At 38.3% G+C, this 15,587-nt stretch overlaps 2 protein-coding genes across 3 annotated transcripts in view; both read left to right on the top strand.

The window, feature by feature from the left end:
* LOC121949391 (aryl hydrocarbon receptor) overlaps positions 1-12,472 on the top strand; it is a 46,305-nt gene extending 33,833 nt beyond the window's left edge. Inside the window, exons 4-11 of one of the 2 annotated variants that reach the window (XM_042495063.2) lie at positions 329-418; positions 1,827-1,941; positions 2,102-2,229; positions 3,437-3,639; positions 3,830-3,939; positions 4,611-4,752; positions 6,702-8,478; positions 10,109-12,472. In XM_042495063.2, the coding sequence (XP_042350997.2) occupies positions 329-418; positions 1,827-1,941; positions 2,102-2,229; positions 3,437-3,639; positions 3,830-3,939; positions 4,611-4,752; positions 6,702-8,478; positions 10,109-10,189 (2,646 nt within the window). In that variant the 3' untranslated portion in view covers positions 10,190-12,472. The remainder of the gene's footprint in view (positions 1-328; positions 419-1,826; positions 1,942-2,101; positions 2,230-3,436; positions 3,640-3,829; positions 3,940-4,610; positions 4,753-6,701; positions 8,479-10,108) is intronic. The other variant, XM_042495064.2, reaches the window with a different exon arrangement.
* A 1,975-nt stretch (positions 12,473-14,447) lies between these two features.
* The window catches only part of LOC121949302 (aryl hydrocarbon receptor-like), a 57,665-nt gene continuing 56,525 nt past the window's right edge, over positions 14,448-15,587 (top strand). The window contains exon 1 of the mRNA XM_042494957.2: positions 14,448-14,886. Within this exon, the coding sequence (XP_042350891.2) occupies positions 14,717-14,886 (170 nt within the window). The 5' untranslated portion in view covers positions 14,448-14,716. The remainder of the gene's footprint in view (positions 14,887-15,587) is intronic.

The following is a 15,587-nucleotide window of genomic DNA, read 5'->3' as shown; positions in this document are numbered from 1 at the left end:
ACACATAATGATAGAAACACAAGATTAAACGTGTCATGTATCCACAGTGTTTTTGTTAATTCGGCATCAATATACCCTGTAAAGATGAACTGTGTTTGCTTACAAACTTTAAATTATGGACTTTGTCGCCTCAACTCGCTACCAGCCTCAGTTGGTTAGCTGTGCTATTTTAGTGAGACGAGATGCTGGATATGAGAGGCGAAGTGTTGCATAAATTAAGATATCTCACTAAAATAAGGTTTATCTGTGAGTGTGTCAGAAACATACCTGACATGTGTACGTGCATTTTAAAGGAACCTCTGAGTGCTGACTGATTGTTCCTCTGCAGGCGCTGAACGGGTTTGTGATCGTGGTCACGGCGGAGGGGTTGGTGTTTTATGTCTCGCCCACAATCAAGGACTACCTGGGCTTTCATCAGGTAAGATGCTGGCCTTTATAACTAGTAATACTACACACTTATATATATATATTTTAAATACTTGAAGTGTGACTGTTAAAGGATTTGCATTTTCCTCCTTGAGATTTATTCACTTTCATGCCTCTTTCACACTGGACAGAAATCCCACTGACAGCCGCCAACATCTGATTTTGTCTATAGTGGGGAAGGTTACAATCAGCATTCGTTCCCGGAACAAATTATTCTGACGTCACGTCATTGAGCTGTTCGACTGCTGGAAATCACCTGTTTTTACAGTGTTTTCCCATGTGTAAAACGCCTGCATATCTGTGCTAATTTTTGATATAGTCAAAGCAGGGGTGACAAATTAAAAGAGAGAGTGTGTTGTGTAACACTTTGGTCCAAAAATATACCAGAGAAATGGTTCCAATTATTTATCAAACCATTTATTGATCCTTTGCTCCCTGTTTAAAGAAGCATGTATTTGTTGTATTTTTCTGTTTAGTCATTTTGTCACCCAACACCAGTCCTGCATTACAAACCAATCCTGAGCTTTCATTTCGTGTGATCATTGTCCTCTAAACCAGTTATTTTCCATTAGTCAGCCATGGCTTACTGGTGAACCTCAGAGCGCCATCTAGTGAGCCACAGAGGTATTGCTAAAATTATATAAAAATGTATGGTAATTTATAAGGATGGTTTTTTTTTAAGACTGCAAGGATTCACATCCATAATTTCAATAACTAGTTACATTTGAATATCACCACACTACTCACAAAATCATTGGATAGAGACAAATCAGAGTTGGGCCTTAATTACAACAGGTTGAAAAATCCCTGTTAAAAAAACACTGCTCCTATGAAGGCTTTAAAGGGTTGGTAGCTCTCTGGAAAATTTCCAGAAACTTTCTGGAAGTTTTTCAGTGGAAGGTTAATCTCAGGAATTTTTAAAATATTCACATTTTTTCACATTTTCAGTATAAAAATTACACCTTTGTAAAAATTAAATTATTTTGGAGCAAAGAAGCAAAACTGTTGTAATATTTAATTGTAACATATTAAAGTTTAACTACACTGAACTTTTCAAAAAAATGTATGTATATATATATATCTGCTTAAGATCTAGTAGAAGGTTTGGTTCTACCTGCATATGACATATTAAATATGCAGCCTAAGCATACAATAGATAGTCAGCAATAATATGGTGTAAGATGAAAAAGGAGGGCATGAATAGAATATACATATAAATAAATAAATAACCCCTATATTTCCTGTCAGTTCCATGTTTCAGCCTTTAGTATTCCAGTTTTTTTAAACCCTACTCCGCTTTTAACACCAACTCTTTCACAGGATTCCTGAATTTATGTCCACCTCATGTCTGAATGATCTGAATTGTTGATGAAGTCTTGTGTTGCCTCTTCTGCCGACAGTCGGATGTGGTTCATCAGAGTGTGCTTGAGCTCATCCACACTGATGACCGGGCCTTGTTCAGACAGCAGCTTCATTTCGCTCTAAACTCCCCATCTGCCGGCGCCAGTGGAGACGGTGAGAACTGTGAATGAAAAATAAGCCATTTTCTTTAATCTGGTTTCAACAGGAGCTCAGACTCTCCACACCTGTGTGTGCGAACAGGACGGAAGGCTGACATGAATCAGTGGCTGAGGTAAATTGCTCTGACATGTTTTATCTCTGCCTGTGCTCTCAGGCCTGCCGAGTTGTGGCAGTACAGCGATGTACAGTCCTGAGCAGCTTCCCCCGGAGAACTCCTCCTTCCTGGAGAGGAGCTTCGTGTGTCGCTTCCGCTGCCTGCTGGATAATTCCTCTGGCTTCCTGGTTAGTACAGTATTTTAAAGAGACAGTCCACCCCAAAACTAAAAACACATATTTACCACTTACCTGAAGTTCTATGTATATGTCTAGATTGTTTTGGTGATAGTTGCTGAGTGTTGGAGATAACGGGTGTAGAGATTGTCACCTTAGAATTTGAGTTATTTATATATTCGAATTCTGTCACATATTTTAACAACGTGAGATTTTTTTTTACATGCATTTTTGGACATTTTATTTAGAAAACGAAAAAGTTTCATGCCATCTTTGCTATTTGGAAATAAAAACTTTGAACCTCAGTTATTGCAAAACTGCTCCAAATGCAAATAGATCCTAATCATTTTAAGCTGGCGAGATGTCTGTTTTCTCTCCAGTATAATTGAACTAGATGGCACTCAGCTTGTGGTGCTCAAAGTGCCAGAGAAGTACACTTTTAAAAACTCAATAGCAATGTCTCTTTCCAGAAATCATGACCCAGCTGCTGAAGATAATCCATAGACTTTGTTGTGAGCAGTTTCATGTAGGAGCTATTTTCTTTCAACCAAACTACATCTGCCAGCTGTATCACCACGCAGCAGGAAGCATGCATCTACTCATGAATGAGAGGCTCATGACATTGCAAATGTAAACGGTGTGCTAGTTGAGCTAGCAGTAGATGCACGCTTCCTTCTGCATGGTGATACGGCTGGTGGGTGCAATTCTGTAGGAAGAAAAAATTTCCTTTTGAAAGTGCTCACAACAAGATCAGTGGATTGTCTTGAGTAACTGGACCATGATTTCTGGAAAGAGAGATTGCTGTTGATTTTTTTCAATTATTTTTTTGTTGGCGCTTTGAACGCCACAAGGCGAGTGCCATTATTTAATTCCATTATATTGGAGAGAAGGCAGCCATGTTACTGCCAATATCTCAAACAGTTGGCAACTCACATTAAAATGATCTGTATTGATAAATAGCACTACAGGTAAGAAGGAAATGTGTATTTTTGATTTTGGTGTGAACTTTCTTGTATATATTATCAAAAAATTGCTAAAGTTGGGTGCAATGTGGATTGATAACCTTTACTTGAATTGTCATCTCATAAATCTCATACAGTTCTGATGAAATATTGAAGGCAATTTCGGGATTTTTTTTTTGCCTTGTTAAACTGTTTTAATGCTAACCCTCATAGGCTACTGATCTAATTTATTTATTTATTTTTTCAACTCATACCAGGCTCTAAAGTTCCAGGGACGACTGAAGTACCTCCATGGTCAGAGGGTGTCAAGGGACAATGGGAACTCTAGCAAACCTCAGCTGGCTCTCTTCTCCATCGCCATGCCCGTCCAGCCTCCAACCATTGTGGAGATCAGAGCCAAAATGCTCCTCTTTCAAACCAAGCACAAGCTGGACTTCACTCCTACAGGCGTAGATAGCAGGTGCTACAAATTCTTCCAGTCCTTTTTTATTTTGTTTTGTTTATTATTTATTCCAGTCAAATCTAAAAAAATAAATAAACTGTGCAACAGAAAATTCCAGATGCTGCATCTCACAATCTTCCAGTGTCGTCAGCTGAAGTGTATTACAGCTTTAACAAACTCAGTGTTGTTTTCTTTTGTCTCTCTCCAGGGGGAAGATTGTTCTGGGTTATTCAGAGACTGAACTGTGTATGAAAGGCTCCGGCTACCAATTCATCCACGCAGCTGACATGATGTACTGTGCCGACAACCACATCCGCAGTATGTTGGCAATTTGAATTTGACTTTTACATTAAATATGAATAAATATGAATATGAATTTAATATTTGATTGAGATGCAACAACATTATTTGTTCATTGCAGGAGGTAATTAAACAGGCAGCCAAGTATTCTTGAATGCATTAAGTATTGTTTCTCACAAGAAAAGACGTCCGAAGAAATATACTTGTTTTTAAGAAAATATTGTAAGATACTCTAATACTATACTTTTAATGGTGTGATGTTTTGGAGGTATCATAGTATAACAGAGATTAAAGTTGGATGCAGAGTGATATGTAAACTTCTGCCCATACTGACTTGAAATTTTGTTGTGGTTATTCTGTGCCCCCCCTTGAATTAATCCTTAACTTTCAACTAACTAAAATAAAACTGTTTTTAGTCCAGAAATAATGATAGATTAGTTGGGAATCCTGAAATGTATGCTACATAAAGGATGAAGCATTTTGATTTTAATGTCCCAGTGGTCTTTCTCATAATCCTACCCTCAAGAGAAACTTTATTTTTTGGTTCAACTTTAGTAAAGCTCAAAGAACAGAACATTTCAGTATACTGTGTGGTGAATTAACCATGACAGCAGTTACAGCATTTACATTTACTGCCACTTTAGTGGAAAGCTCTCATTGTGTGTTTTGTTTCTGTCTTTCTATCACAGTGATTAAAACAGGAGAAAGCGGTCTGACTGTTTTCAGGCTCCTGAGTAAGTCGAGCGGCTGGGTGTGGGTGAAAGCCAACGCCAAGCTCATCTACAAAGGAGGAAGACCTGAGTTCATCATCGCATATCAGAGAGCGTTGGTGTAAGTATTTGACTCTTAAAAGTTGCCATAGGCAGCGGACCTATAGGAGCTGTTTGAATTCAGCCAGTGCAAACCTCCCAGTGCTGGGTGTCACAGCGAGCTGGTGGCCAGCTGCAGCACCGGGTCTAAACTGTGTAACGGCAGCAACAGAGACTTTGCTGACTAAGCGGTGAGTCTGGGCTGTCCCCTTCGAGCTGGGGTTTGCACTGGCTGGATTTGGGTTACTGCGGCTCCTGACTGGGGGTCTATCTCTAGAGCTACTGCCCACCCTCCCCCCAGCGAGGTGGTCTGTAGAGTGAGGCGGAGGACACACTGGGATTTAAGGATCTAGCTAATGTTGGCTACAGAAATGTAAACTTGAAGCTGCAACTGTGAGCGTTAAGCTTCAGTTAGCAGCAGACTTACAGGGTTCCCACACTCATAAAAAACAACCCAGGAAAGTCATGGAATTAGTAATAAACATTGAACGTTTTGGAAAAGTCTGGAATTTTGTTGTGGGTACTGAAATTGTAACAGTATTTTTTCTTTGGATAATGTCCATGTAACACAATGGCAAATTTATTATATAATTTAACGTTGCTGTGTCTATGAAATTATGTTTATAATCACATTCTTAAATTTGTCCCCATTTTCCAACACTCCCTTCATGTGTGCCAGCTAGATGAAATTATGTTTGAACAAATAACTGAAGAAGAATGGTTTGCTATTTGTAAAACGCAGTGCACGGCCACCAGCTCCAAGATCTGGAGAGAGTTCAACTGGAAAAATATGACTAGATTTTTTATTACTCCAAAAATTAGGAAGGAATTGTTATCTAGCCAGCAGCCATGTTGGAGAGCATGTGGACACATGGATGTAGGTCACACACATATATTTTGGTCTTGCCAAAAGATAAAAGGATATTGGGAAAAAATATGGCGAGGCCTTAAAAAAATAATTGGGTATGAGATACCCAAATCATGTAAGATATTTTATCTAGGAAATTTGACACAGGATATAGTACAAAAAGAGGACGAGTATCTACTTAAAATATTGTTATCGGCAAGCAAAAAGGCAATTACAAGACTATGGTATAAAGTGGACCCACCGACCGAGGAGCAGTGGCTGTGCATTGTGGAGGAAAAATGGAAAAATTGACACATAAATTGAGATTGCAGGAGACGCAATTCAATGAAAAATGGGAAAAATGGACTGAATACAGAAGCCAGGAAGAGGACACCACCATTACCACTGGACAATAAGGACTTTGAGAAAACTATAAATGACTAATGAACTATTCAGGATACACCTTCTAACTGTAATTGTTCAAAGAAAATGTTAATAAAAAATAAGTTATAAAAAAAAAAGAAATTATGTTTGAAAAGATTTAGAATCTGTTAATAATAAGGTCGAAGAAAGGTAGAACACAAACAAGAAATGACCCCAAAAAGGTGTTGATTTTTTTTTTATATGTAATTTTTCTGTTACATATTATATTTACAATAATTATGTTTTCTGTACATTTTTCCTTTTTTTAAATTTACCCCCTTTTTCAGGTGTTTTTCTTGTAAAGTTTTACTAATCTCTTGCAATTTGTGGGACACTCCTTGGCAAGTTGCTCACTGCCTTCTCACCCGTGTTTTTGAAAGAAATCAAACCAATTTGCTGAGGTTTCAAAGGGTTAAATAGTTTGTAAAAGGTGTCTGAATGCAGCACAAGAAAACTAATGTCTGTCTAGGTTTCAAGGGTAAATAATGCCAAAATAAAACTGCCTATCCCAGCTTTAAAGCCCTTCACTGTCAGTGGCTCAATTAGTTGCTAAAATGATGAATGTAGATGACATGCTGTCAACCAGGACAGGAGATGCACAAGCAAAATAGACGCCTCCTCTACCAAGGTTACTTATTCAACTCAAAAAGATTCTTACCTTTGTGTCAGTAATGTAATATGTGCTGTTTGGTCTGTTTCAGCAATGCTGAAGGGGAGGAATATCTGCGTCAGAGGAGGATCGAGCTCCCCTTCAGCCTCACCACGGGAGAGGGCTTCCTCTACAACACCAGCCCCACAGTGGACATAAACCAATTTCAGTTCAATAAAATGTTTGGTAACGCAGACGACTTGAAAAAGGATGTGACCCCTGGCTCTCTGCTGGACTCTTTCCTGAACCAGGATGAAACAGCCTACATACAGCCGGTGGAGCTGCCTCTACCTGTGGATCAGGTGTTCATGGACAGCGAGGCCCTGATTAGCGTTGGCAGTGACACATGGCACGAAAATGGAGCTAACGATACAGCAGGTGACGCTGTTGTGAAAGAGGAAGCCAAGCAGTCAGTGATGGCTGTGATCGACAACCTGGAAAAAATGGCTCAAGACGGTGACTTCTGTGCAGCGCTGCAGAATCTGGAGGTGGGAGACACAGAGCTGATGGAGTGGGAAAACACCCTCAAGTCATTAAGTCAGGGTGAGGATCAGCAGAACAGCGTCAGGTCTGAGCTGGACAACATCCTCACCAATGACATATTTGACTACATAGATAGCGTTTTGTTTAAGGAGAAGGGAGAGCATTGTCTGAATGCCAGCACTCCCAGCTGCCTCACAGCAGTCAACAACAATCAGCAGGACCCCTTCACTCCGGCTGCTCGGCTCTCTGCAGCTGGACTCCCTGAGCCTCAGTTGTTTCAGACGGATAACGCTGCCTGTACGTACTCTTCAGTGAATGGTCTCTATGCTCACCAGCAAGATGCAATGAACGGTTCAGTTATTCCAGAGCAAAACTTAGCAGAGTCTGCTCAGATATTCAGCAGCACCCAGAAGCTCTCTCACCACGGCCCCCTGATGACTCAAGCTGACACCAGCCTGCCTTCTCTTCAACAGCTGCAGCTCCAGGACATCTACAGCCCCTCTATAGAGCTCCCAGAGCTCACTGTGCCGGGTGCCTCTGCTGGTGCTGCTTCAGCCCCGTTTCAATCCTGTGGGCAGACATCTACCAGCCACATGGGCTACCCGACTGCACAGACGCAAGCCGGTCAACTTCTACGGGGTCCTCAAAACAATCTGCAAGCTCCTGCAATGTCAGTAAACGGACAGATGTTGCAGAGCTCTGTCCAACAACCAAACAATGTAGCACCTGGCGTAATGGACATTTTGCCGCCCCTGATTCCCTGCAATGACTTTACTTCCTCAAACACAACTGATATTTCCATTTCCTTTCCCACAAATTGTCTGCAAGGAAGCCCCGCTTTTGAAACGCAGAACCACCAAGTTCAGCAGTGGCCGCAGAGCCAGCAGCAGAAGCTGCCTCATGCTGGCATCATGCAGAATGGACACGGGCTGATATCGGCATGCCACAGCCAAACTCCACAAAGCCAAACATTCCCACATGCTGGCCTTTGGCCAAGAAATGTCACCAGACTGAGCCACACTCAGCAGGGAGGGCTGATGTGTGGCCAGGCAGCTACTCAAAGCAGCTGCATGTTTGATCAGCACTTTTCTTCCAGTCCAGCAGGAGGCGACGTCCTGGCTCTGTCTGGGTCGTCAGGCCTGAGGGGGGCCGACATGTCTCTGGATCAGAGTCCCCCTCAAGGTTCCTGCTACTTCCAGTGGAGCCGCAGTGAGCCTGTGGTGGGCACATCGGCCATTAACCAGGAGAACGTCAACATCAGTCCTCTGACTGCTCCGCCCAGCATGTCCTTGACAGAGCACACACTCGACATTCTGCACGACCTGGAACACCACAGACAGACACAGGTAAACTCACCAAATCACCTACACTCAAAGAAATGATCTGGTCTAATATCAGTTTTACGGACTATAGTTACATTTAAAATTTCCATCCTATTGAGTGTCATGTAACTCTAGCAGAAACCAAGAAACAACATTTATGCAATTAAATCAAATAAAGAAGAGAATAATAACTTAGAATAACAAAGACTGTTTTAACATTAATTACATAAACTTGATTAAAGTCTATTATGTAATTTTATGTGCCATTGTTGCATAAATTCCCATTGTCTATTTATCTGATTTTATTTGATTTAATTACAGTTTGTTCTCTTAGTTTATGTTCATGAAATAGTGTTATTCAATTCGATGGAAATTTTAAATGTTATTGAAATACATAAACCTAAGAAATATGCCAAATAATTTCTTTAAGTGCAATAAGATAAAAGGACAAAAACTGATGATAATAAATGTTTTCAGACAGTAATTAAATGTAGAGCCTAAGCTAACTATTATTTTTATGATCAATTCTGATGATTATTATTTGGATTAACCCATTAATTGTTTAAGTCTGAACAATGTCAGAGTATAGTAATAAATTAACTTTACCATTTAAAGTTCCCAAGAACCCAAAGTGATAAATTCAAGTTGTTTTTTCTTCAGGTCAGCACTTCAAAACCCAAAGACAAATTCTCTGTCATGATATGAAACAAACAATTTGAGCGGCTAGAATCAGAACATTTTTGCCATTTTTGAAGATAAAAATAGTTAATTTTCTGTCATTGGCTCTGTAAACAGTAACTTTACTAATTGTTTCAGCAGCAATAAAATGTAACAAAGTTGAGAAAACTGAAAATTAGATTTTAGATTGATACTGACTCATTTCTTTACCAATATGACTGTACAACATTATCTCATGTGGTTGAGCAACTGTTATAGTCTAAGAGGCTAGAAAGTCTGAGAAATGCGGCTGGGAGGGGAAGTGAAGGGGTCAAACAAACTCTGGACTTTCACCTGGAGAACTTCTGTTCATCTCCTGTGTAAAACCAAGTCAGCTGACTTATTTAGATAACAGCGTGTTATGTGTTGCATACTACAATAGAGACGTATATCATGTGATGTCTCATGATGTTAGTAACAGATGTCAAACTGTGTTTTTATTTTCTGAACATAACCACGGACTTTGGTTGCATAAACCTAAGTAAACCTAAAAACAAAGTGTTTAACCCACATTCAAAGTTTGTTTTGAAACGAAAGTATATGCTTTTAACGAGCTGAAACTGTACATTTCCTGTGAAAATTGAAGTTTATTGTCAAATATCACAATGCGTGTAACCAGGGTAAATTGACACGCTGTCCCCCAAGCGCCCAAAAGTGATGCTGAAGGAGTCCCTAGAGTGTCATAGTTTGATGTGTAGGGCATCTGACTGAGCATCGGTCATTGACGGATTGGGAGTGAGAATGTGTTAGTCTTTATGAATTTGTATTGTCTTTATAACATTTAATTTGTGGCTTAATATTGTCAAGTTGAAAATGATTACTTCACACCTTCTTCTAATATTTCCATACACTGTTTGTGTATGTGTGTGTGTGTTTGTGCGAAAACAACTCTTAACCATAGTTTTCTTTAACCATGTGTCCTCTCTGCTCTCTCAAGCAGGACGACAGAGTCTCAGCTGAGCACGGTGGGATTTTTGCCGCACCTGCGTGTCATGTAGCCATGTACCTGGCAGAGTAAAGCCGCGCGCCATATTGTCATTTCCGACAAAATCCAGGACAAGGACAAAACTCAGTACAGTTTGCCTGTATCAGTGCTTATCCACGGACTCTTGAGCTTAATTGTCATGTGTTTTATATCACTCTGTATCATTTATACTTTGTCCCGTCTGCAATGTTTAAACGTCTGTTGCTTGTCAGCTTTTAGTGAAGATACACTATAGTAGTGATGAAGTATAAAGCCACAAGTGCGCTTAACCAGGATGGAGCTTGAGCCAGCTAGGAGGATTGGTCAAGTAAATCCAAATAGCCAAAGAAATAGGCTTTTATAAGGGAAACCAGGTGTCGTCACTTCCTTGTTTTCAGCCAGGGACATTAAAAATCTCTCAGTGAATCGAATACCTGAAAATAGTTTAAAAAAAAAAAAAATAACCCAAGCATGCTGTTGTTTAAAAAAAAAAGTAATCATTTGATGCTAAACAGAGTGGACACTTTATATAAAAAACTTTGTCTTTGTAAAAATTTGTGTAAAGAATCACTTAAAATGATAACTACCTGAGCGCACAGCTGTACTTTCAAATTAATAATAATTACAGATAAAACAATCTGTATATTTCAAATGAAAACCTTAAACAGGGTTAATGTAATTGTATAAATACAATTTGTAATTGTTTGTAGCAACAAAAGTTCTGCTTTGGCTCACAAAAATGACACCTCAGCATGTGATGTTTTTTCTTGTGCGGGATGCAGAGAAATCTCAAATCCCAAATTTTTAAGTCTAACCATCAATAGAAACAAGCAGAGAAATCAGGAAAACTTTGCATCTGAGGGTCATATTTACTCTGTACTGACTATTTTCAAAACTGAGAGAAACATGGCTGCATTTGAGTGTCAACATGCATCTTAAAATGCAGTCTTTAAAGGATGCAGTCCTTAAATTTGGACGTAGCAGATGAATAAAAACAGCCTCCAGACCTAAAATCAGCAGCGTCCTTCATCCAAATAGACTTCTTTTATCCATTCTCCCATATCATGTGATCCTACATACCCTAAAATATATATTGCCTCAACCCAAACATTAAATTCTATTTTAGCATACAGCATGACCATATATGTTAATCAGGTGCCTTAATGCCAAATCAGCAGCTTGAACGTATCCTCATATAGACTGTTAAAAACTTGACAACATAAACGCTCTTTAAATGGGTCCCTTTGTGTTTTCTTCATGTGAATGACATCAGTTGACAGGAAGCGACCCAAGCTGTTGCCTTGTAATGCAATTCAAGGGAAACGGTCTATAAATATATCTGTGCCTTCTCATATAAACATCTTCAGTAGTTTTTGTTTTTCTAAAGTAATCCTTCAGAGCTGCACTAATTCAGGAGAAGCCCTGTCTATACGAGATGCAGTAATCTTACTGTTAATTAAAGGTTTTATCCGAAAGTGTATTTCAAGGCTCTGAAAGTCCATTTTCCATTTAACAAACGTCCATAACAAATGGAAACAAGGGAAAATACTTAACTTGACCTATCTCTGTAGAGATGGTATGATTTCTTTCACTGATGTAGTATCAAGATCGTGGAGATTTAAACCAGTCTAACAATGCATTCAGATCATATTTACTTTGCTTTGTTTCCTGTTTGTGCTCTTTCATTTTGGCTCCTTTTTTAAAAAATCTGCTTTTCAACAAATCTTCATAATATTCACACTACCAAAAAAAAAAAAAAAAGAAAAAAAAAAAACAGCATTAATGGTTTGGATTAACCTGAGCGAAAACATCATTAACATGGCAGCTTTACCGTATTCCTGCTGCACTGTGGGAAATCACTCAGTATTTTATCTTTCCTTATGAATCTATCATGTATGTTTTTGGATATACCTTTCCGTACAATGCTCATTAATGGAAAAACATTACCACCTTAAGTGAAATCTTAAAAAAAAAAAAAAAGTCACACCAGACTGTGGAGGCTCTAAGGACAGCCTATAAATCGCCTTTGATATCAAACTTTAATACAGACATGCCATAAATATTGCCACTATTAAAAAATGAATAAAAATGGAGCCAAATGTTTTATTCACAGCAATGTTGATGTTTTTATCCTAACATGTGCCTTGCCATATTTCTGTTATTTGTTAAAAAAAAATAATAAAAATGGAAAAATTCATCACATATTACGTTTCATGTAATCCACTTATATTTAGCCAAGTAGTTATAGTATCTATATCATAATATATGTTAAATAAATAACCAGCCTTTGTCTACTGTTAATTCTTTTTCATAAATACACGTGTGCAATGACTTAAACTGTGTGTGGCTCAATTCTTTGTAAATCAGATAGAACTATATTGAAGCATAAAGGGAAATTTGGTGACGCTGAAGCAAAACTAGTTGGAAAGCAAGGATTTCTCTTATACTATGTGTGGATGAATTTATTGTCATCTTGCTAATTTATCTGAATCACCATCAGAGACAGACCATCAAGTGTCTGAAAACATGGAAAGGATCCATACAAAGAGAGACAATTTTGTTTAAAAGTAAAATCTTTTTTGTTTAACCAGAAACAACCCCGAAATCAAATCATTTGACAGTGGCAATTTCGGGGTTGTTTCTGGTAAAACAAAAAAAATCTTATGCTTTAACAAAATCTATCTTTGTAGAGATAATTTCCATAATGTTACCAGACACTTACACCAATAATCTGAGCCTGTCAGTGGCAAAAACAAGCACTTTTGTTGGATGTAAATTAAAGGTGCACAGTTGCCCAGAGAGGTTACATTGCAGCCTGATTTGCTGCTGTGGCTGCAGTGCTGTCCCTCAAAACTGGACCAATTTTAAAAATATTTGTCTCCATTAGTCACTTGGACACAAAGATGAGAAAAAGTAGGGTCCAGGTTGAAAAAAACAGAAGTTCCCCTTTAAACAAAATCTGTTGTATACTGTTGAAGTAAGCATCTGTCTGCTGATTATATTTGTTTGTCCTCCTGCCTGTTTCCTCTCCCCCAACGCATGCCGACTTGTGTCTTCTTTGGAGGTGAGAGTCGGGAGGAAGGAGTAAAGCGACAGAAGTGAACAGAATTGGGTCAGCTGTTCGTTTTTTGTTGTCAGAGAAGGCAGTTTCTTTCTCGTCTTTTCTGCATGTAAATGCATTTGAAGCAACAGAAAAACAGCGAAAGTCAAAACAAATATGTGGACTCAACAAGAGAGAGAAGCATGTGAGCATATAGAGCCGAGCCTGTTAGAACCTGTGTGTATATATATATATATATATATATATATATATATAACTAAAATGTACTGTTTCATCACCTTGGGTTTAAAGAAAATGTCATTTTTTTACGCCATGATGTTTTATAGATCAAATATAAATGGTTAGTCCAGTCTAGAAAAAAAACACCTGTGGGGACTGAAAAAATCACTCTCAGCAAAAGAATATCTGTTTTATTTATCAGTCATTACACAACATGATCAGATGTATGCAAAATATAAATCATAAGTTGGTTAGAAAACCACCTGTGATCATTAATAATAAAAGGAGGAGTTGGTAAAAGGGGAAAATGAGTGTGAGGGTTTGAAGGAGGAAATAAAACGCAGCAGTGGTGAGAAAAGATTGTGGGCTGCACTTTTTTTTAGGAATATATTATGTTTTGTCCACCAGAGGGCTCGGTTTCCCTCTCATCACCCATCAGTATGTCATGTAAACAAGACCAATATACTGAGGAGGTTAGGGTGTATAAATATTGCAAAATAAATAATCATTCAATCAATCAGACTTTATTTGAATAGCTCTTTTCATACAACAAATTGCAGTGATTAAGTAAAGCATGAAAAGCACCAGAAACTAAGGAAACATAACCATAAGTGAGGAAACACCAGAGGCAGGATAAAACTTAAAACTAGAAACATAAAACAGCAACAATGCAAGATAAATAAGTAAAATACTCAAACTGTAAATAAGAGGTAAATTACAGGATAAAAGCAAAAAGTAAAATAATAACTACATATGCTGAAAAAATAAAATGATACAGAAAATGGTAAAACTGTGAAACAGACTAAATGTATAGATAAACAGTCAATATATAAATTGATAAAGATAAATTAAAAGACAAACTAAAAAGGTAGGTCTTGAATACATTATTATTATTATTATTATTATTAATACCATTTAAGATCAGTGGCTGATATAATCCTGATTTAACTGGAAATAAGAGTCCTTGCTATGTGGAGGGAAACAACAGTGCGCATGCTCACAGCCGAGCTTGATTGTTGCACGCGGGCATTCACCTGCAGCCCAGCTGTAGTTTGATTGGCTGTTTCCCAGACGTCACATCATTAGCGTTTCCTGTAAGGAAGACAGCAGTCACCGCGAAATATACGGAGTACTTTCCACAAATTTCAAAGTTTGCCTTTCGAAGAAAACCTTCAAAATTGAACACCTCGGTGCTCGCGGGCCGCGGGATGTTGTTACGGACCTCAGGTAAAAAATAATCAGATTTAAGGCGGAGTGGTTCACCTGGAAATAAATGGCTGACTGCTAGCTTGCCCGAGAAGATGTTTTTCGGAGGACTTGATGTTACCTGGTCCAGGAGAGACATTCGGGTTTATAAGCATCTTTCTGAGCGGATTTTAAACCTGAAAGCAGCCGTAAAACTGGGACAAACATGGCGACCTAAACTAACAGGGAGTGGAGCAGCAGCGCTGCCGGACGTTGAGGAGAACAGGTATGTGACCAGTCATGTTGACGTGTGTGGAAAATGTGAAATACCGCATATGTCAAATTGTAAAGTTATGTATTTTCCGGACTTTATATATCTCTAAAGAAGTTGTGGCCCCATCATTTTTCCTAGCACATTTTATAATGTGTGACGGTAAAAGCAGCTGATGTATTATTCTAGTAGGCCACTAAAAGCTTAATTTTTTATTTGTAATATTAATAATTTACATAATGGGAAAAAAGAGATCCCTATACGATATCGTCATGTAAAAATATCACAATTCTCTGTTGTATCAAAATATCAGCCCTTATTTTTACAGTTCAATCAGTGTGATTGATTTGATTATCATCAAATAAATGACTGTATTGCATGTGAAAACATTGGCCAGTGTCAGCTGTGTTTATAAATCAACACTGTTTTAACATGCATTTAACTGCATATAGAAAACATTATCAACTTAGTCCCTGTATTAACCCTTTGTACCCTGATCAAACTGGCTCGATGTTTGGTTTTTAGGCCCCCACCTTTATTCTGTTACTGTAAACCAATGTAATTTTCTTTTTTAAAAAATCAGCTTTTCCATGCCTGAAGAATATCCGTGGTTTTCTTCAGACAAAAAGAATAATAAAATTTTGTGGCCTGCGTATTGATGTTGTTTTACTTTTGTTAAAGGAGATGGTGACAATGTTTTCACCACCAAAGTTATT

Source organism: Plectropomus leopardus, chromosome 10, assembly GCF_026936395.1.
Source record: "Plectropomus leopardus strain MGB_pleo_1.0 chromosome 10, ASM2693639v1, whole genome shotgun sequence".
NCBI lineage: Eukaryota > Metazoa > Chordata > Actinopteri > Perciformes > Serranidae > Plectropomus > Plectropomus leopardus.
This window is presented reverse-complemented; position numbering and strand designations above follow the sequence as displayed.